This window comes from Scophthalmus maximus, chromosome 3, assembly GCF_022379125.1.
Source record: "Scophthalmus maximus strain ysfricsl-2021 chromosome 3, ASM2237912v1, whole genome shotgun sequence".
In the NCBI taxonomy this organism is placed as follows: domain Eukaryota; kingdom Metazoa; phylum Chordata; class Actinopteri; order Pleuronectiformes; family Scophthalmidae; genus Scophthalmus; species Scophthalmus maximus.
Window position 1 is genome coordinate 440001 of NC_061517.1, and position 22500 is coordinate 462500.

The 22500-nt window shown below is 44.5% G+C and overlaps 3 protein-coding genes and 1 long non-coding RNA gene across 6 annotated transcripts in view; 1 reads left to right on the top strand and 3 right to left on the bottom strand.

Moving 5' to 3' along the window:
* The window catches only part of prickle3 (prickle homolog 3), a 19841-nt gene extending 14624 nt beyond the window's left edge, over positions 1–5217 (bottom strand). The window contains exon 1 of the mRNA XM_047330940.1: positions 4930–5217. Within this exon, the coding sequence (XP_047186896.1) occupies positions 4930–4971 (42 nt within the window). The 5' untranslated portion in view covers positions 4972–5217. The remainder of the gene's footprint in view (positions 1–4929) is intronic.
* LOC124849879 lies at positions 4634–6315 on the top strand. Its single transcript, XR_007030469.1, has 2 exons — positions 4634–5002; positions 5407–6315. It is a non-coding gene; the product is annotated as an uncharacterized LOC124849879 (long non-coding RNA).
* On the bottom strand, positions 6306–12850 carry plp2b (proteolipid protein 2b). 2 transcript variants are annotated; one of them, XM_047330949.1, is made up of 5 exons: positions 12487–12850; positions 8606–8761; positions 8424–8522; positions 7483–7579; positions 6306–7392 (listed from the first exon to the last, which is right to left on the bottom strand). In XM_047330949.1, the coding sequence occupies exons 1-5, from the start codon at positions 12583–12585 to the stop codon at positions 7379–7381; spliced, it is 465 nt and encodes a 154-aa protein (XP_047186905.1). In that variant the 5' UTR covers positions 12586–12850; the 3' UTR covers positions 6306–7378. The 2 variants fall into 2 exon arrangements, with proteins under 2 accessions (XP_047186905.1, XP_035500644.1); XM_035644751.2 differs by lacking the exon at positions 12487–12850 and adding an exon at positions 10253–10400.
* A 1864-nt stretch (positions 12851–14714) lies between these two features.
* Positions 14715–22500, bottom strand: part of sypb (synaptophysin b) — a 15843-nt gene continuing 8057 nt past the window's right edge. For both annotated transcript variants that reach the window (XM_035644746.2, XM_035644747.2), the window contains 2 exons: positions 17295–17593; positions 14715–16470 (listed from right to left, as the gene is read on the bottom strand). In XM_035644746.2, the coding sequence (XP_035500639.1) occupies positions 17306–17593 (288 nt within the window). In that variant the 3' untranslated portion in view covers positions 14715–16470; positions 17295–17305. The remainder of the gene's footprint in view (positions 16471–17294; positions 17594–22500) is intronic.

The window sequence follows — 22500 nt, forward strand, 5'->3', positions numbered from 1 at the left end:
CTGCTGTACCGTACTACATGTACGTGAACAAAACGACAGTAGAGGACACGTGATCCTCTCATGTGCACAGACGCCAAAATTTTAATGAGCAAAGCAATAAAATGAAGTTATGTGACAGAACCTGTACATACCTGCTCAGCTCAACCACACGAGAACACAGAGCCTTTATGGACAGTTATCATTATGAACATTATCACACTGTAATGTTTGCTCTTCTTATCTCTCTGATACTAGTCGGGTTCTAATGTTTCACTGAAGAACCGACACAGAGAAGTTTCTGTCTGTTGAGCAGCTCGTCGCCTTTAGCTGCGACGTGACCTGATCTGTTGTGTGGTTTCATTTTTATAATTAGAAATGATTCTGTTTGAGACGTTGTCGACATGATTCCAGGGAGGAACTACAGTCTGTATCATAGCAACATGAACGAGTTGGTCCAGAATAAACACAAACACACACACACACACACACCCGCACGCACGCACGCACGCACGCACGCACACATGTTTCCAGATCCAAGGATGAAAGTTGACGAGACTTAACGAAGGGAACAATGAGCGGTCAGAACTCGTTTCGTCAGGACGGAACTGAGCGTCGCACACTGACACATTAACACCTAATACGAAATATTACATTTATTAAAGGTCACGGAGAAAAACAGTAAACTGAAGAGAGATGATTGACGACACTCCAGGGTGTCGCTGACTCTCCATTCATAAAGCGGAGATAATACGTTACATGTTTTATTATATTATATTTTCATTGTCCTTCTCTTCCACTCAGACTTTGACCTGGTTTTCTTTAGTGAAGCTTCAGAGCTGATCACAAAACGTTCATTCATCTTGACTGGACAGTTCTTCTGGGGAGTGGGAGCAGGAGTAACTTCTGGAACTTTGATTTCTTTATGATCATTTATGAACAGAACTTAACAAGTAACTGAACAAGCAGCAGGTTCAGTCCGTGTGAGTGAGACAGAACAAACCAGTTGTGTAACTTTATGGATCATAGTCACTGCTCACGTTCGCTAACATCAGATGTTTATGTTTAGACGCTAGACGCTTTACGTTCTTCTGTAAGATGATGTCACCATATTACGGAAGTATCGTCTGGGCGACTGACGAGGCGTTCAGGAGCTTCAGTGTTTCTCCCTTCACTCTGGGCTTTTTAACTTTGCAGAACTTTTACATTCACAAAAAACCTATAACTCACTAAAAATCTGAATACGTTTCCTTCAAGGGTCGAGAGGTCAGATATGTTTTAAGAATTATGTTAGAGATAACCACTCGTCTGGTGCTGAACGACACCGTGTCCAATTATCTGCTGCTTTAATTTCATCTGGGAGGTTGATGAGATGAGACGTTTGTAATCAGATTAAATTGGATCAGATCAGATGTAGAACAGTTCAAGTTACTGTCACGCTGACGAGCAGCAGAGAAACTGTGGCACATCAGACCAGGACAGTTTGTGATTAAATGTTAAGAACTGGCACAATTCTGACGTAACGAATAATTAAGGATTAATTAAGGATTAAAGAATCCTGAGAAAATCCCTCATCTTCCTAAAACACAACACGAGAACGTCTTCACGCTCGACAGTTTGAGAAGTTCTGTCCATTCAGCCTGACTTGACTTGATATCCATGATCCATAAAACCTGTCAACACTTCATTCTATCACAAACTCAAACTAGATTATGAATTGGAGACGAACATTAACAAGTCGTCCAGGCTGTTGTTTCCAGTTTGTTCGTTTAAATGAGCAGGAACCTTGAATCTGACTGATGATCTGACGACAGAATAAAGAACCTTGAACATTTCTCGCCAGTTACTGTAACTTTCCCTTGACCGTTTCCTTATCGTCATGACAACGGTGTCAAGACCAACGGGTTTTATGTTTCTTACAAAAAGATAATGCATCAAGTTTTTTGTGGCCCAACGACGAGGTTTTCCTCCTGAGATGTTTGTGAAGGAAGTTTCTTCTAAACTAACTGTGGATGAACAACATGTTCACACTCCTTCACACCAATTTCTGACTTTTCATATCAGCCCTGTCCTTCTGTAAAAGGCTCTAATCGCTCGCCACCGCTCAGTTTGTTCTGTAGCTACAGAGTAACCATGGTAACCAGGTAATGGACAAACTGAACGACTGCCAGAGTTGTTATCTGATAACAGGAGAAATCACACCGGCTGTCGGGATCACATGAAATAACACGAGAACAGAACAAACACCCGAGCCACGTTTCAGGTCCAGACTCAGGACGTTTTCACACCTGATCATCAGAACCGACGCTCGTGTCTCCGTCACATCGTAACATTCGATAGTTAGTTCAAGTTTCACATTGCGATGCACGAAACAACTTTACAAGACAAACCTACTTCCTGTCGCCATCACCTTCGTGGGCTGTTTCACTGATTCTTGTGCGTTTACATGTAGCTTAAAAAACAGATTATATTCTGGTTAAGACAAAACCCCAGTTTCTCAGTCGCCAAGTAGACACCTCAACCGGGGTCAGCTCGGGTTACCTGTCCGCACATGCTCCGTAGGTTATAACTGCCCCTCCCCACTCGCAGGAAGCAACAACACGAAGCTTCACCTTTAAACCCGAGGACGTCTCCATGGCAACGTAGCGTTACTGAGGCGTAGAGGATGTACGAGATGTACAGCGCTGAACAGTCGTCCACGTTCTCCTCACCTTTCCAAGTTGTTGTGATTTTGACAAAAGTCGACCAGAAGTAGAAAATCCTTGTTGTGACCAGTTGGCAGAGCGCCACCTACTGTACCGGAGGAAGTTACTCACGTCATTCTTCACATTCTTCCCCGCTCATGTATACGGGGAGAACTGACATAACCCGGATATTCACTAACAGTACATACAGTTACTGCTGTGACAGTAAACACATCTGATTGGTTTGTAGACGGGCGAGAAGACTTTTCTTCTTCTATGATACTGTAGCTCGCTGCCTCGACTTCCTGTAATGGTCCGAAAGTAAGAACCAGCCAAAATAATGTGTTTTCACACTGCTAGCGAACCGAACCACGGTCCAGTCTGATCCGGACACAGACCTGCTTGTTTGGTCCGAGTCAGAAGGTTCTTGACCAAACAACCGGTGTGAAAACGTGCCAACTCTCCTCAGGGGGGAGGAGAGGACTCCGAGGTCAGAGGTCAGAGGTCGGCATGAAGAGCAGATGAACCTCTGCTCGCTGGACAAGACCAGACAGGACCGACGTGAGGAGAATGTGACAGTTTCTTAGATCAATTAGTAATATTAGTTTTCAAAGGTACATCCGCCTGATCAATCAACAACTGGTTCACCATATCATAACGTTGTCATCGTTCTCAACACCGCTAAGATCCTGACGTCAATAAGAAATTCATTTTTCATAATTCAAATCTGCCCCTGATTAATCTGCTGAAACAATCACTCAGTATTTTGTCTAACACAAGAACAATCTGAAATTTTTTAATAATCATTTACTGTATATTTGTAGATTTCTGCCTCTCAAAGGAGATTTGTTTTGTCTTGTATAGTTTCTTTGTCATATATCACTGTAAAATTAATATTTTGGTCGAACAAAGCATTATTTATTATTGTCATACTTTGTCTTTCTTTTGCCTCGTTGTGGAGCTCTGGTCTAGATTGATGCTTTATCAATACATTTGACTTTCTTACTTATTAAGTATTTAAGATATAGTTTGAATATTATTTAACTTGTCTGCTGCTGATGTAATGAGGCGTTGCGTTAAATATTCATGAGTTCATTAATATTAGAGTCTGGTTATTAACAGGTGTCCTTAGTGTTTACATGGTGTCACAGCACTAATCTACATCAAATATTAATAATGTTACAGATAAACTTACTGACACGAGTGTTCAGGTAAAAAAAAAAATGAAATAATGTTTTGAGATTAAACTAAAACATGAAGTGAAGGAGGAGAAGAAGAAGAAGAAGATGTCAGTGTCAGTGATGCAGATGTTTCACATCCAGATGTTTCAGATGTTTCACAAGCTTCATTTTGGTCTGAAATTAAACCTGCTGCTGTTTTTGGCGTCATCTAGGTTTGTCACGATAATTACATTATCGACTTATCATATACATTAATATGAAATCAATATTTTTATTGACCTCAGTAACAGTCGTTGTGTCCACATGTGTGTATGTTGAAATAAGAATGAACATCAACAACAGTCCAGCAAAGTCTCGCTGCTTCTGTCCTCTCGTCTGTTGTCGTGGTATGATTCATAAATCACTGCTGTGGTTTATAAAATGTCAGAAAATATGTATTTTTTTAAAATGTTGGATCACATTTCTCTGAGCAGCGACGCGACTCGTGGACGACTCGCACCGACGACTAAGCTCACATGATTCAGTGTCAAAAAATTGCTTCTAAAATGATGATAATATTGTAATATATATGAATAGTTCAACAGAAAGTATTTATGGTGACGAGGCCTGGGGCAACGTTCCAACTGGAACATCATCTGGACAGAACATGAATTGTGTTATTATGATAATAATAACAACAACAATAATAATAATAATAACATTATAATAATAAACGTGTTCATGTTCTCAACCTGCTCTATGACGACAACTGAGGCGCATGACGTGACTCAGGACACAAAGAATGTTCTAGTACAAAGTTTTATTAAATAATTCCAATATACAATACGCCTCATGATTATGAGGGAATAGGTGGCACAGAGGAACAGTTCTCACAGAACACAGCGTCCAGCTGAAGGACAGTTCCGCCCGGACGGTTTCTGTCCGGACGGACTCACGGGTCACACAAGTTCTGATCAACTCTGAAAACATGATCACAACCATCTGATATCTGAGGTGGAGGTCTGACACATGACCTGAAGGTCAAACTGAAGTTGTCAGAGTCATTAGTAAAAGAAGAAGAAGAAGAAGAAGGAGAAGAAGAGACTCACCGAGCGGGTCGAGCGTCGCTTCTTCGAGCCGCGCAGGAACATGACGTCGATGAGACGAGAGGACAGTGTCCAGGTGACACACACACACACACACACGTCGGTGTGTCCAGTGAGCAGTGTGTGTTGAACTACATGATGCTCTTCTCTTCTTCTTCTTCTTCTTCTCTTCTTCTCTTCTTCTCTTCTTCTTCTCTTCTTCTTCTCTTCTCTTCTTCTCTTCTTCTCTATTCGACACCGAGCGAACTACTGCGGCGACTGAGACGACAAGCTGGTCTGTGTGGGGGAACACGTGTTTTCCGGTTGACCTTTCAGAGTAAAACACATATTAAATCTATTTGCTTTGCATTTCACGAGCTTACACAAACAAATACATGATCATTAAATAAATAATATTAAGTAATAACTTTATTAGTCTGTACATTTTACCAAAAAGCTCCTTTTATTCAACCCGACACCGCTTCCGCTTTTATCTTGAAGGTGTAAACGACATCCTGGGATTGAGAAGCTAACTCGACGAAATTCCAACTTTACCTCCCGTCTTGTTCCCAGACCCGGACCTGGACCGGACCCGGACCTGGACCGGACCTGGACCTGGACCTGGAGCGGACCTGGACCGGACCGGACCCGGACCTGGACCTGGACCTGGACCTGGACCGGACCTGGACCTGGACCGGACCTGGACCTGGACCTGGACCGGACCTTGACCTGGACCTGGACCTGGACACGGACCGGACCTGGACACGGACCTGGAAATAGACCAGGACCTGGACTGGACCTGGACCTGGACTGGACCGGTCCTGGACCGGACATGGACACGGACCGGACCTGGACACGGACCTGGAAATAGACCAGGACCTGGACTGGACCTGGACCTGGACCTGGACTGGACCTGGACTGGACCTGGACCGGACCCGGACCGGAGCTGGACTGGACCTGGACCGGACCCGGACTGGACCTGGACCTGGACCTGGACCTGGACCGGACCGGTCCTGGACTCGACCTGGAAATAGACCAGGACCTGGACTGGACCTGGACCGGACCCACACCCGGACCTGGACCAAGACCACGACCAAGACCAAGACCAGGACCTGGATCTGGATCTGGACCGGACCCGGACCTGGACCAAGACCAAGACCAAGACCAAGACCAGGACCTGGATCTGGACCTGGACCGGACCCAGACCCGGACCCGGACCGGTGATTAATGAGACCGCAGCTGCTCAGTTCAGACGTGTAAGTCTGCTGCCCTCTAGTGGCCATCTGATAGAAGACACTCAGCCCAAGTGTAGAAACAAGCGACACATGAAGTTATTATAGTGAAGATGGATCGTGATTTATGAGATTCAGATTATAATTTGGAATTAAAGACACATTTTCTTCACTGTGACAAATAGCTTTTATTTCCCAAAGCGCAGCGGCGTCGAATGTGTAACGTACAAACTGACTCCTGTGAAGCCTGTTAGAAAAAAAATAATAACAATAACAAGGCAAACTTCATAACCAGAATCAACAGTTACAGAACATGTTACAATTGTGATATTCACATAAAAAAAATGTTGTTTGTTTTTTTCTTCTGCATCTGCCATATTCTCAAGCAACAGACCTGGACAGTTCCACTGGACAGTACCATTGGACAGTTCCACTGGACAGTACGACTGGACTGTACCACTGGACTGTACCACTGGACCGGACCACTGGACTGTTCCACTGGACCGGACCACTGGACTGTTCCACTGGACAGTACCACTGGACAGTTCCACTGGACTGTTCCATTGGACAGTTCCACTGGACAGTTCCACTGGACAGTACCATTGGACTGGACCACTGGACTGGACCACTGGACTGTAAAGAGAATATTCTGCACCTCATGTTATGAGTTAAAAATGTAATAAAAAAATAAAATAACAACCTGAGCAAGAATCAAAGACCGTAAAACTGCAAGACGAACATGTGGTCGATAATTAACGAAGTGTGATTAGAACAGAAAGAGATTGTTGATAATAAAGACGGTAAAAGATCATGGACAGAAGGACACTTGAGATATTAAGGATAAAAGAGGAATAAGAGGAAAGAACTGTTTAATTTGAACGAGACGTTAAGGCACATGAAGCAACGACTACATCACAGAGACGGACATCAAACTCATAAAGAGAAGAACTTTGATGTATCAATCACTTCTCGAGTCCAGACGACAGTTACTAGTTATTAATACAGTAACAGTAGACGTGAATCAGACGAGCTGCACGACAACATCAAACTGTTGTTTTGTAGTTTTCCCTTTTTTAATCTGTGGTGAGAGAGAGCACTTCCTGTTGGACGAGGTTCGTCTTCTCCTCAGGTCTGTTGGCTGTTCACACTGTGACCTGATCCGCTTACTGTCCACCGTCTTCTCCACTTCCTGTTCTTCTTCTTCTTCTGCGTTCTGAGCACAGGGACGAGTGTCGGAGTGTTTAAACTCCTTCATCTGCGAGGAAAAAGAACAACGTCAGACATTAGAGAGAGAAGAAGAATGTGTGGACCACGTGAGGACAGAGCGGTGAAGTGAGTGTCTCACCGGTGGAAGCGGCCGTGTGCTGCCTGGTGCTCTTGACCTGGAGGAAGATGGTGTAGGTGTCGTACGCAAACAACAGACCAGCGATGAGACCGAACACCTGGAACAACAACGAGTCGGGATCAGAATCACAGATGACTCTTCTTCTTCTTCTGGGGTGTTAACGTCTGTTCTGTATCTCTGCACTCAGATGTTATTCTGTGAAGCACCTTGTATCTGGTGTTATTAACATGATTGTCATAGTTATCAAAAACACTTAGACAGTAAACATGTGTACATGCTGTCTAACCCCAGACTGTTGTGGGATGTTGACTGTCGCATTATATGAGATCATGAGATTATATCACTTGGAGAAACGTATTCAGTTTGTAGACGAATGAGCAAAGAGCAGCGTTAAAAAAGTCATTGACTGGATTTTCACAAGCCACAGGGAAAAAGTTATGTGAGATTTATCTTAATCTTTTAGTACTAGTATAAAATAATAACAAATGTGTGACATTTTTTTCTAACTTGTTCTAACTGATTCAAAAACATTTCTATAACTAACGTTGCTGCCGACGGCTCGAAGGAGTCGATGCTTTTTCAGACTTTCCTTGTGAGAAATCAACGTTTGCTCAGTTCGCCTTCCGCTCTGCACTCAGCTTCCTGTTCGTTCCCCGTGGAGCTCGTCACAAGACCAGTACTCTAACTCAGCTGTGTGTGTGTGTGTGTGTGTTAATCAGTTTCCTGTTCCCTCTGTTCCCTGCTCTCCTCCCGTCTCAGACGACTACATCGTGCGTTCAACGCTGTTAAAATCAAACATGTTTGAAAACTGTCGACACGTTTGTGACTGACGAGGTGAAGCCACCGGACCTGAGCTGAAAGACAGGATGAAGTGAACTGTGGTGAAATCCGTGTGGTCTTAAAGGGGAAGTGTGTGTGTGAGTCACGGTGTGTTCACGTACTCCGCCTGCGATGCGAGCAGGGTCGCCGGCTCCGCCGATGACACAGATCAGAGAAGTGATGATGAAGAGCACAGCGCCGATCCCAGCGCGGAACAGATCCTGTTCAGAAGAGGAAGCAGAAGATGAAGCGTTGTACAAGTGTGTGTGTGTGCGAGTGTGTGTGTGTGTGTGTGTGTACTCACAGTCCAGACCCAGTTGACCAGTACAAACTGTTTGTCCAGCCCCATCATGAAGATGCCAAAGAAGACCGCGGTGATGATCAACTCGCAGATGGCCAGCGCGGCGTATCCTCCGTACATAGACGCAGCGTAGCAGATGAGGATGATGAGGCTGAGGACCTGAGAGCGACGAGGGAGAGAGAGGACGTCAGAGTGAAGAAGATATCCCACAATGCTTCAGGGTCACGCCAGAATAATAACACATGTCTGTGAAACTGTTTTCAGACTCGGACTGCCGACCCCCTGTACAGTGTGAGGATGAGGTTTTGTGTGAGAACACAGCAGGAAAATCTCCGGAGGTTTTGCAGCGAGCGAGTAGAAACTCTAGAAAATGTCTGGACATCATTTTACAGAGTTCACCTCTGAAAACAGCTCCACAGTCTGAACATTTGCCGGAGGAGCAGTATGTGAGAGCGGAACCTGCACTTAGAGGAGAAATGTTCTGCTCATATTCAGATTCATAATGTGAATGTGAGTTATTAATGTTGTAATGTTCAGTTTCCTGCAGCTCCTCTTTAAGGCCCCGCCCTCCCAGTGAAGCCCAGCCTGCTCTGATTGGCCGACTGGCTCCAATCTGTTGTGATTGGTCATGGGGAGTTCTCTCTCTCTCTCTCTTTACCAACTCTGGTCTATTATAAATAAACTTTACTCACTTCGATGGAAAATTGTGAAGCTGGAGACGTTAAATGTGAAAAATAAAAATAGATTATTGTTAATCAACTAATTGATACAGCTCTAATACACATACAAATATTTATATTCCTCTCATTTTTATCTCTGACTTGTTTTTCTTCATAAATTATATCTGTACATAAAAAATCTGAGTGCCCTGAAATATTTATCTGCATGTAACAAGAGAGATGATTTATTATTATTATGTAACATTTTTACTGAATGTATTTGGTAAAAGCACATTTTGCACATCGCAGTTTGTCAATACCACACACACACGCACACACACGCACACTCTCTGCATCTGTCACTGCTGCTTCCCCTTCGACCGCAACTGTTGCTGAGCCTTTCCGCCGCCCGGCCGACGCCTCAGAGGCGGGTGTGTTTGTGGAGACTGGTACAAACCGCCTCAGTGACGGGTCGAGGGCGAGACAACAGAGCCTCTGTTCGGGTCGGAGCAGCCGTCGTACGGAGGAACACCCACCACACGGCTGTCCGCGTCTCAGAGAACAAGAACGTTCTCTGAGACGCGGACGCCTTCAGCTCGGGATCCGTCCCCTTCAGTCAACGAGCTGCTCCGGAGGGAAAACTGTTCCTCCAACGGTCGCTCGTCTAATTATAGTCGCTCGTCAGCGACGTGAGAGCAGGAGGTCGACTGTTGAGCAGAGACGCAGCAAACAGCAGCTGGTTGCTAAGGAACGTTCACTAACGTTTCTACCATGTGTGTTCTGGGCAACACGGAAAGTTTGGTTTGGTTTCATCATCACTTCTTCCTCCACTCTTCTTCTTCTCTTCTAACTGAGATACACAATCCAGTCATTAGACCACGTGATCACTTTCAAATTCATAACCCACATCAGTCGGTGGAACATTAACTCTGGGCGTGACTCATCCGGACTTATCACTGTGCCACATGTCAAACAGAAACCTGCCTGTGACCTGTAGTGGTTGTTCTGCAGCTTCCAGCATGTTCCAGCATGTTCCAGTCGAGCACGTCTCGGATCACGTCTGAGCAGAATAAAAGAAAAGTAAACGCACGAACACGTCGTCTGGCGAGGGCGTTGGAAGAGCTCGTCAAAGTTAGAACCGTCATCAGCTGTAGGTCTGAACCTAAACCTCACTTCCTATCAGACTGGTTGCACCGAGCCGTGATGACACGTCACTTCCTGTTGCCCTGCCTCGTTTCACAATCCAACATCTCAGATGAAGAATTCCTTCAGAGCAGCCGAGTCGTGAGTGGGAGGAAGCAAACCTACGAGATCGGACCTCGCATGGAACGACGGACGGACTCACGCATTCTTCACACACGGGCCTGGAATCCCCCCCCCCCCACCACACACACACACACACACACACACACACACACACACACACTGGGAAACGACTGAAAGTCTTTTCATCACTGACAACAGTAAAAATACTGTTACAATGTCAGTACTTCTGATAATACTACTGTACATGTACAAGACACACAGACACACACACACAGACAGACAGAGAGAGAGACAGAGAGAAAGACACACAGACAGACAGACACACAGACAGACAGACAGACACACAGACAGACAGACAGAAACACAGACAGACAGACAGACACACAGACAGACAGACAGAAACACAGACAGACAAGCACACAGACAGACAGACACACAGACAGACAGACAGAGAGAGACAGACAGGCACACAGACAGACACACAGACAGACAGAGAGAAAGACACACAGACAGACAGGCACACAGACAGACAGACACACAGACAGACAGACAGAGAGAGACAGACACACAGACAGACAGAACCAGATTCAAATGTTTTGTATCCAATCATTGACTCGTCAGTGTTGTGTCAAAACTTTACTTGAGTAAATTAACTTTAAGTTTTAACAGAAAATATTTTTATTGTGTTAGTTTTGTCTGTTAGCAGCTGTTCAGTGTGCAGCAGTGACATGAACACACCATGAAATGTAGACAAATATTTATTATAAGTATTTATTATACAGACTGTAGAGTCATTACTGAGGTAGTATATACATATATATATATACATATATATATACAAGTTGTACTTTAAGATGTGGATGTTTTGTTGTTTATTTTAAAAGATGCATCATAGTTTATAAGTTGATTGTGTAAAATATTAGTCTGTAAATTCAGTATAGTAAAAAGTAGAACATTTCCTGTTGAGGGTGAGTAATAAGTTCATATTAATAAATACATTGTAACAAAAGTACAGAGTGAAAAGAGTTTAAGGTCAAAGTGTCTCGTGTGTTAAAGAGAGACTCAAACAAACGGTTCGAGGACGTAAGTTTGAATAAAACGTTTCTCCCGACAGGAAGTGTCACAACTCCACATTATGAACACTGAGCGGCTGCACGTTGTGTTTCCTCCTGTGACAGACGTGTAAACATGTAACGTGTTACAGTAACAACAGTGAGACGATGAACTCTCCATATTTGGTTCACTGCGTCTCTGCTGCCAACAAATAGTCTGAGACCTCACACGCTGCATCATGAGAAAATAGACAAGCACATGTGACAGGTGAGAGCCCCTGACCTCTGACCTCTGCTCGTGACCCCTGACCCCCTTCAGGACACATGCTTTCACTCCCTGGAGACCAGACAGAACAGGTTCCAGGAAACAGACACAAATCAAATCCACTTTCACATCTATGAAATATTGATTAGATGCAGGCCACACACACACACACACACACACACACACACACACACATACACTAACCACCTCTCTCTCTCACACACTCACACTCTCTCTCATACACTCTTTCACACACACACACACACACACACTCTCTCTCTCACTCACACTCTTTCACACACACACACACACACACACACACACACACACACACTAACACACTCTCTCTCACACACACACACACACACACACACACACACACTCTCTCTCACACACACACACACACACACACACACACACACACACACACACATACACTAACAAACTCTCTCTCTCACACACTCACACTCTCTCTCACACACTCTTTCACACACACACACACACACACACACACACACACACACTAACACACTCTCTCTCTCACACACTCTTTCACACACACACACACACACACACACTAACACACTCTCTCTCACACACACTCTTTCACACACACACACACGCGGTGCCAGGGGGACTCACCATCTCTGCTCCCAGGATGAAGCCCTTCGGAGTCTTCATGTAAACCGTCAGTTTCTCCAGACAGTTCGCTCCGGCGCTGGTCGCGGTGCCATCGGCCATTCTGTCTCCTCACGTCACCACCGACGGTCGGTTGTTCTCGGGCGATCACCGACGAGCAGCGACTGGAAGTGGAAGTGACAGTTGAACGGTCACAGCCTGGAGGTTTTCACCCGCTCGTTCAATCAGTTCCTCCGGAGGAAGCGTCTCAAGGCTCGGGCTCTGCCACCGGAGCTCCGCCGACAAACTGTTGCTTTCAGAGTGAGGGAGGAGCCGAGGAGGAGGCGAGAGGAGCCGAGAGGAGCCGAGAGGAGCCGAGAGGAGCCGAGAGGAGCCGAGAGGAGCCGAGGAGGAGCCGAGGAGCCGAGAGGAGCCGAGGAGGCGAGAGGAGCCGAGGAGCCGAGGAGGAGGCGAGAGGAGCCGAGAGGAGCCGAGAGGAGCCGAGAGGAGCCGAGAGGAGCCGAGAGGAGCCGAGGAGGAGCCGAGAGGAGCAGAGAGGAGCCGAGAGGAGCCGAGGAGGAGCCGAGGAGCCAAGAGGAGCCGAGGAGGCGAGAGGAGCCGAGAGGAGCCGAGGAGCCGAGGAGGAGGCGAGAGGAGCCGAGAGGAGCCGAGGAGGAGGCGAGAGGAGCCGAGAGGAGCCGAGAGGAGCCGAGAGGAGCCGAGGAGGAGGCGAGAGGAGCCGAGAGGAGCCGAGGAGCCGAGAGGAGCCGAGAGGAGCCGAGGAGGAGCCGAGAGGAGCCGAGAGGAGCCGAGAGGAGCCGAGGAGGAGGCGAGAGGAGCCGAGAGGAGCCGAGAGGAGCCGAGGAGGAGCCGAGGAGCCGAGAGGAGCCGAGAGGAGCCGAGAGGAGCCGAGGAGGAGCCGAGGAGCCGAGGAGGAGCCGAGGAGGCGAGAGGAGCCGAGGAGGAGCCGAGGAGGAGCCGAGAGGAGCCGAGAGGAGCCGAGGAGGAGCCGAGGAGCCGAGGAGGAGCCGAGAGGAGCCGAGAGGAGCCGAGAGGAGCCGAGGAGGAGCCGAGGAGCCGAGAGGAGCCTAGAGTAGGCGAGAGGAGCCGAGAGGAGCCGAGGAGGAGCCGAGAGGAGCCGAGAGGAGGAGCCGAGGAGGAGGCGAGAGGAGTCGGGGAGTCAGCGGGGTGTTGGCCTCGCAGGATTCGCGGTTGTCACGTTGAGTTCCGGTTTAACTTCTGGTTTAACTTCTGGTTTGACTTCTGGTTTGACTTCTGGTTTGACTTCTGGTTTGACTTCTGGTTTAACTTCTGGTTTGACTTCTGGTTTGACTTCTGGTGTCCGTGGTTGCCGAGCGGTTCCGCGGCTCCGGTGCAGGTGAACTTCCAGATCAGAGATCAAAGATCAAAGCAAAGTCAACAGCTCCGACTACCGACCAATCAGATCACTGGAAGCGTCAGCGTCATCGTTCCACAGGATCCCGACTAGGACCAGAGAGTTTTAGATTAAAGAGAGAAACAATAAAGCGCAGTGACCCCTCCCACTTTTTGGGGTGCGGCTGAGATTAAGAACGAGCTTGTTCATTGGTCACATACTTTCTTTGATTTTTACACTTTTCATTTTACGCGTTTCATTTGGTTACAGTTACAGTTATGGTTCGTTGTTGTTGTTGTTCACTATTTAACATCAAACCACAACTTCTTTTTTAACCTACCAAAAATAATTTTAGTATCTGCCTCTGTCAGCGGAAAGAGAAACCTGAAGAAGAGTGAACAACCAATCACATCGACGTCAGATGGTAAAGACATTGCGGGTCGGAGGGTCAATGTTAGGTTAAGTGGACAAAATACAACCCTAAATATATATATATGTGTGTGTGTGTGTGTGTGTGTGTTTCACAGCTGTTAGCTTGTAAAACAGCGTGTTGATATCGCTTGTAATAAAGTTATTATCTTTTTTTAAATCTCTCCTTGTGATGGCGCCACTGTGTGGACAGTTGTTGATGTTTTGATCGAGAATAAATGAACTAAGATTCATCAGTTTGTGACCTCCGTGTTCACTGTCACTTCATCTGTTATCAAAAAATATTTATCACTTTTTACTGTTCGTGTTTCCTCCAGTCTTCACGAGACTTGGACAGAAATGGTCTTTATTATAATAATTATGTTCCAATAAAAACTCAAGTCAACGATTTAAAAACAAATAGAAAGAAAACAGCCGAGTCTGAACAGAAGAACACATTTTAACCTTCTACAGAATAATTTCAAGTTTATTTCATTTTGTTTCACATGGATCCCATTTAATAAGAATACAGCAGAATTCTGGAGCGTCTCAGATCTTTTTTTTTATCTCCTCTGACTTTATAATTATCATAAATACTAATATGAATACATCATACACAATAATCACAGCACTATCCAAAGGCGTAGAGAGTATCACAAGACATCATTCACCACTAACAACAGAGTATATTTCATTTCAGCATATTTATAAGAGCTACGATGAACGAGGGGGGGGGGCACGCCGGGGGCTTCGACACTCAAAAAAAGATTTTGAAAAACAGAATGAGTGAACCACGGCGGAGCGACGGATCAGTGAACTGGAGGTGGAAGACAAATCATTCTGACGAGGATTCAAACTACCAACCGACACACGTCTCACTGTTTGGCAAACACGACCTTGTATATGTCCAAACAGAGGAGCGGCATTTCAATCTGAGGAGATTCATTATTGCAGCACTCACTTTGTGCTTTGAGTCAGATGTGTGTGTGCTGTACAGTAACTGTGATGATCAGATCCACTGTACAACAGTACCAACACGTTCCTGCAGCTCGTAACGATATCATGTGTAAGATTCATGCAATAACTTCAGAGGGACAGTCGATTCAGAAGTGTATGTGGAGACCGCCTCATGATAATAATAATAATATCTGTTTACCACGGGCATAACCAGTAATGTACCTGTTGTAATGTACCTGTTCATGTTAACGTATGCATGTCACTGATTTCCGTTAAAATAAAAAACGTTTCTTTTAAACCGCTAAATGACTGAAACTTTCTGGATCACAAAGGAGGAAAACAAACAGGACGAGGTTCACGGACAAAACGTGATGATGTCGTCACATAAATCAGAACAAATAACCAAACACACACTTCTAACACTGTTGTTCTCGGCCCTGATTCACAACGTACAGTAAGTACTGTACACTACCGATACTACTGTACACTACCGATACTACTGTACACTACAGTTAGTACTGTACACTACAGATAGTACTGTACACCACCAGATTGGACCATGCTCACTGATCAACCCTCGGTCCTCTCTGATCTGTGTATTAACGAATTCTTTCCCTCTTGACAATTGTGATATTTGATGGAAAAACACAGATATAAAAACACAAATCCAGTTGAAACAAATTCCCTTCCATCGTTTCCATCACATGCGAAATTTAATAGAGAAAAAAGGTCAAAGAAACATATTCATAGACTCTTTGATGAGCGTGTGAACGTATGAATGATTGAAACCACGTGAGCTCCTGAACAGAACCAAAGTAAATATTCAGTTGAATAACTCTGTGCTCAACATTTGTTGTATAACAACTAATATGGAGTGCACAATTATTCAACTGTGTACATGGATACATGTCGATATTTACACAGCACAGACAAATACATTCTCCCAGGTTTAATATTACTACAATTTTATTTTCATTTTTTTCATAAATCTTTTTCTCTCTTAAATGTTCGTCAACGAATGTTTTGGTTTTTGTATTCAAGTTTTTCTCGTATAACCAAACAGACAATCTCCGTTGTCTTCTACAGTTTAATACATCACGAGAATAAACATCATGTTACAGCAAAGACCCTGCACCCCCCCCCCCCACCCCCACCCTACTCCCCTCCCCCTCACCAGGCTCCGCCCTCCCTCCGCCTGTCACTCACAGATACACAAACAGACACAGGAGTGTGGAGATGCAGGTGGAGGTCGAGAGTCCCCAGGTCACCTTGAGGAGAGGGGACGCAGAAGGAAGAAGAAATACATCTTCAAAACTTTATGATCACATTAATTACTATAAACAAATAAGACAAATCTAAAAGCGGATATTGAAATTACTGTTGAACGCAGACGGACGAATGAAACTGTGCCAGAAAATGAACATATTTATAATTGTGTTAAAAGTTGTGTTGGGTTTGACATCAAAAGTATTTCTCTTTAATATTGAAATAGGCGACCATGAAAGGTTGGATAATATTTATCGGGAGTTAAACAAAGCACCTGACTTCATATTCAGATTTACAGTAACGTGCTGCAGTAGTGTCGTGTGCTGCTGCAGGACTTTGACAAGAAACCAACACGTGAAGATGAAACATGATGATTCTCTGAACTTTCTTCTCGTCACTTCTTGTTTTTGCCTCAAAGTTTTTTTAAAGGATACTGACACAAAAAATATTGTATCAAAGAGACGCTGACGCCTGAGGATCATCTCCGACCCTCGACACTGAGATGACGTCAAGATCATGGCTCAAAATATTAATATTAATATATAAAAATATATATAAATGCTGCTTTACTGGTGTCATTAATTACACGTTTCTAAATACGACATGTGAGACGTGTGAGTACAGTAACTACAGTAACTACAGTGACTGATAGGTCCACCTGAAGGTTCTGCTCTCGACTTTCAGTGTGAGGATGTTTGAATATCGTTCTGGAGCAAAGCGGCTCAGGAAACATTTGTTTGTCATTTGCATAACAGAAATACCTCAACTCATATTCGCTGACACTTCAGCGAAAGATTAGATCATAACCTGTGTGACGTGACCTCACCGTGGACAGGCTCACATCTGATTGGAGTAGGAGGTGGGCTGCTGCTGCTGCTCGTAGCCCTGGCTGTAGCCCCCCTCCTCGCTGTAGCCCCCCTGCTGGCCGTAGTCGGGCTGGTAGCCCCCCTGGGAGCCGGCGTAGGGGTCCTGCTGGCCGTAGCCTCCCTGGCCGAAGGAGTCGGGGGCGGGCTGCTTCTCCTGCGACGGGACGTATGTTCCGGAGAAGGACGCCAACCAGCCGGTCTCCTTGAACACGAACCACAGGTTCCCGATCCACAGGATCAGGTTGATGAAGCCGAACGCCTGCGGAGCAGAAGGAGGTGAGTCACTGTGCCTCATCATATCTACACTTCATACAGTCACTGTACCTCATCATATCTACACTTCATACAGTCACTGTGCCTCATCATATCTACACTTCATACAGTCACTGTGCCTCATCATATCTACAGTCACTGTGCCTCATCATATCTACACTTCATACAGTCACTGTACCTCATCATATCTACACTTCATACAGTCACTGTGCCTCATCATATCTACAGTCACTGTGCCTCATCATATCTACACTTCATACAGTCACTGTACCTCATCATATCTACAGTCACTGTACCTCATCATATCTACACTTCATACAGTCACTGTGCCTCATCATATCTACAGTCACTGTGCCTCATCATATCTACACTTCATACAGTCACTGTGCCTCATCATATCTACAGTCACTGTGCCTCATCATATCTACACTTCATACAGTCACTGTACCTCATCATATCTACAGTCACTGTGCCTCATCATATCTACACTTCATACAGTCACTGTGCCTCATCATATCTACAGTCACTGTACCTCATCATATCTACAGTCACTGTACCTCATCATATCTACAGTCACTGTGCCTCATCATATCTACACTTCATACAGTCACTGTGCCTCATCATATCTACAGTCACTGTGCCTCATCATATCTACACTTCATACAGTCACTGTACCTCATCATATCTACAGTCACTGTACCTCATCATATCTACACTTCATACAGTCACTGTGCCTCATCATATCTACAGTCACTGTGCCTCATCATATCTACACTTCATACAGTCACTGTACCTCATCATATCTACAGTCACTGTGCCTCATCATATCTACACTTCATACAGTCACTGTGCCTCATCATATCTACAGTCACTGTGCCTCATCATATCTACACTTCATACAGTCACTGTACCTCATCATATCTACAGTCACTGTGCCTCATCATATCTACACTTCATACAGTCACTGTGCCTCATCATATCTACAGTCACTGTACCTCATCATATCTACACTTCATACAGTCACTGTGCCTCATCATATCTACACTTCATACAGTCACTGTGCCTCATCATATCTACAGTCACTGTGCCTCATCATATCTACACTTCATACAGTCACTGTACCTCATCATATCTACACTTCATACAGTCACTGTGCCTCATCATATCTACACTTCATACAGTCACTGTACCTCATCATATCTACAGTCACTGTACCTCATCATATCTACACTTCATACAGTCACTGTGCCTCATCATATCTACAGTCACTGTGCCTCATCATATCTACACTTCATACAGTCACTGTGCCTCATCATATCTACAGTCACTGTGCCTCATCATATCTACACTTCATACAGTCACTGTACCTCATCATATCTACAGTCACTGTGCCTCATCATATCTACACTTCATACAGTCACTGTGCCTCATCATATCTACAGTCACTGTACCTCATCATATCTACAGTCACTGTACCTCATCATATCTACAGTCACTGTGCCTCATCATATCTACACTTCATACAGTCACTGTGCCTCATCATATCTACAGTCACTGTGCCTCATCATATCTACACTTCATACAGTCACTGTACCTCATCATATCTACAGTCACTGTACCTCATCATATCTACACTTCATACAGTCACTGTGCCTCATCATATCTACAGTCACTGTGCCTCATCATATCTACACTTCATACAGTCACTGTACCTCATCATATCTACAGTCACTGTGCCTCATCATATCTACACTTCATACAGTCACTGTGCCTCATCATATCTACAGTCACTGTGCCTCATCATATCTACACTTCATACAGTCACTGTACCTCATCATATCTACAGTCACTGTGCCTCATCATATCTACACTTCATACAGTCACTGTGCCTCATCATATCTACAGTCACTGTACCTCATCATATCTACACTTCATACAGTCACTGTGCCTCATCATATCTACACTTCATACAGTCACTGTGCCTCATCATATCTACAGTCACTGTGCCTCATCATATCTACACTTCATACAGTCACTGTACCTCATCATATCTACAGTCACTGTGCCTCATCATATCTACACTTCATACAGTCACTGTGCCTCATCATATCAACAGTCACTGTACCTCATCATATCTACACTTCATACAGTCACTGTGCCTCATCATATCTACAGTCACTGTGCCTCATCATATCTACACTTCATACAGTCACTGTGCCTCATCATATCTATACTTCATACAGTCACTGTGCCTCATCATATCTACACTTCATACAGTCACTGTACCTCATCATATCTACAGTCACTGTGCCTCACCATATCTACAGTCACTGTTCCTCATCATATCTACAGTCACTGTACCTCATAATATCTACAGTCACTGTGTCTCATCATATCTACAGTCACTGTGCCTCATCATATCTACACTTCACACAGTCACTGTGCCTCATCATATCTACAGTCACTGTGCCTCATCATATCTACACTTCACACAGTCACTGTGCCTCATCATATCTACAGTCACTGTGCCTCATCATATCTACACTTCACACAGTCACTGTACCTCATCATATCTACACTTCACACAGTCACTGGGCCTCATCATATCTACAGTCACTGTGCCTCATCATATCTACAGTCACTGTGCCTCATCATATCTACAGTCACTGTGCCTCATCATATCTACAGTCAATGTACCTCATCATATCTACAGTCACTGTACCTCATCATATCTACACTTCACACAGTCACTGTGCCTCATCATATCTACACTTCACACAGTCACTGTACCTCATCATATCTACACTTCACAGAGTCACTGTGCCTCATCATATCTACAGTCACTGTGCCTCATCATATCTACAGTCACTGTGCCTCATCATATCTACAGTCACTGTACCTCATCATATCTACACTTCACACAGTCACTGTGCCTCATCATATCTACACTTCACACAGTCACTGTACCTCATCATATCTACAGTCACTGTTCCTCATCATATCTACAGTCACTGTACCTCATAATATCTACAGTCACTGTGCCTCATCATATCTACAGTCACTGTGCCTCACCATATCTACAGTCACTGTTCCTCATCATATCTACAGTCACTGTACCTCATCATATCTACAGTCACTGTGCCTCATCATATCTACACTTCATACAGTCACTGTGCCTCATCATATCTACAGTCACTGTGCCTCATCATATCTACACTTCATACAGTCACTGTACCTCATCATATCTACAGTCACTGTACCTCATCATATCTACACTTCATACAGTCACTGTGCCTCATCATATCTACACTTCATACAGTCACTGTACCTCATCATATCTACAGTCACTGTGCCTCATCATATCTACACTTCATACAGTCACTGTACCTCATCATATCTACAGTCACTGTACCTCATCATATCTACAGTCACTGTGCCTCATCATATCTACACTTCATACAGTCACTGTGCCTCATCATATCTACACTCCATACAGTCACTGTGCCTCATCATATCTACACTTCATACAGTCACTGTGCCTCATCATATCTACACTTCATACAGTCACTGTGCCTCATTATATCTACACTTCATACAGTCACTGTACCTCATCATTTCTACAGTCACTGTGCCTCACCATATCTACAGTCACTGTACCTCATCATATCTACACTTCATACAGTCACTGTGCCTCATCATATCTATACTTCATACAGTCACTGTGCCTCATCATATCTACACTTCATACAGTCACTGTACCTCATCATATCTACAGTCACTGTGCCTCACCATATCTACAGTCACTGTTCCTCATCATATCTACAGTCACTGTACCTCATAATATCTACAGTCACTCTGCCTCATCATATCTACAGTCACTGTGCCTCATCATATCTACACTTCACACAGTCACTGTGCCTCATCATATCTACAGTCACTGTGCCTCATCATATCTACACTTCACACAGTCACTGTGCCTCATCATATCTACAGTCACTGTGCCTCATCATATCTACACTTCACACAGTCACTGTACCTCATCATATCTACACTTCACACAGTCACTGGGCCTCATCATATCTACAGTCACTGTGCCTCATATCTACAGTCACTGTGCCTCATCATATCTACAGTCACTGTGCCTCATCATATCTACAGTCAATGTACCTCATCATATCTACAGTCACTGTACCTCATCATATCTACAGTCACTGTACCTCATCATATCTACACTTCACACAGTCACTGTGCCTCATCATATCTACACTTCACACAGTCACTGTACCTCATCATATCTACACTTCACACAGTCACTGTGCCTCATCATATCTACAGTCACTGTGTCTCATCATATCTACAGTCACTGTGCCTCATCATATCTACAGTCACTGTGCCTCATCATATCTACACTTCACACAGTCACTGTACCTCATCATATCTACAGTCACTGTTCCTCATCATATCTACAGTCACTGTACCTCATAATATCTACAGTCACTGTACCTCATAATATCTACAGTCACTGTGCCTCACCATATCTACAGTCACTGTTCCTCATCATATCTACAGTCACTGTACCTCATAATATCTACAGTCACTGTGCCTCACCATATCTACAGTCACTGTTCCTCATCATATCTACAGTCACTGTACCTCATAATATCTACAGTCACTGTGCCTCATCATATCTACACTTCACACAGTCACTGTGCCTCATCATATCTACACTTCATACAGTCACTGTGCCTCATCATATCTACACTTCATACAGTCACTGTGCCTCATCATATCTACAGTCACTGTGCCTCATCATATCTACACTTCACACAGTCACTGTACCTCATCATATCTACAGTCACTGTTCCTCATCATATCTACAGTCACTGTACCTCA

Bases quoted from the DNA above. Each gene is read 5' to 3' on its own strand.
- plp2b (XM_047330949.1), bottom strand. From the start codon at position 12,585: ATGGCCGATGGCACCGCGACCAGCGCCGGAGCGAACTGTCTGGAGAAA. The intron at 8,762-12,486 runs GTGAGTCCCCCT...CGTCGCTCTCAG, and splicing joins TCATCCTGGGAGCAGAGATG to GTCCTCAGCCTCATCATCCT. The intron at 7,580-8,423 runs GTACGTGAACAC...TTGTTGTTCCAG, and splicing joins CTGCTCGCATCGCAGGCGGA to GTGTTCGGTCTCATCGCTGG.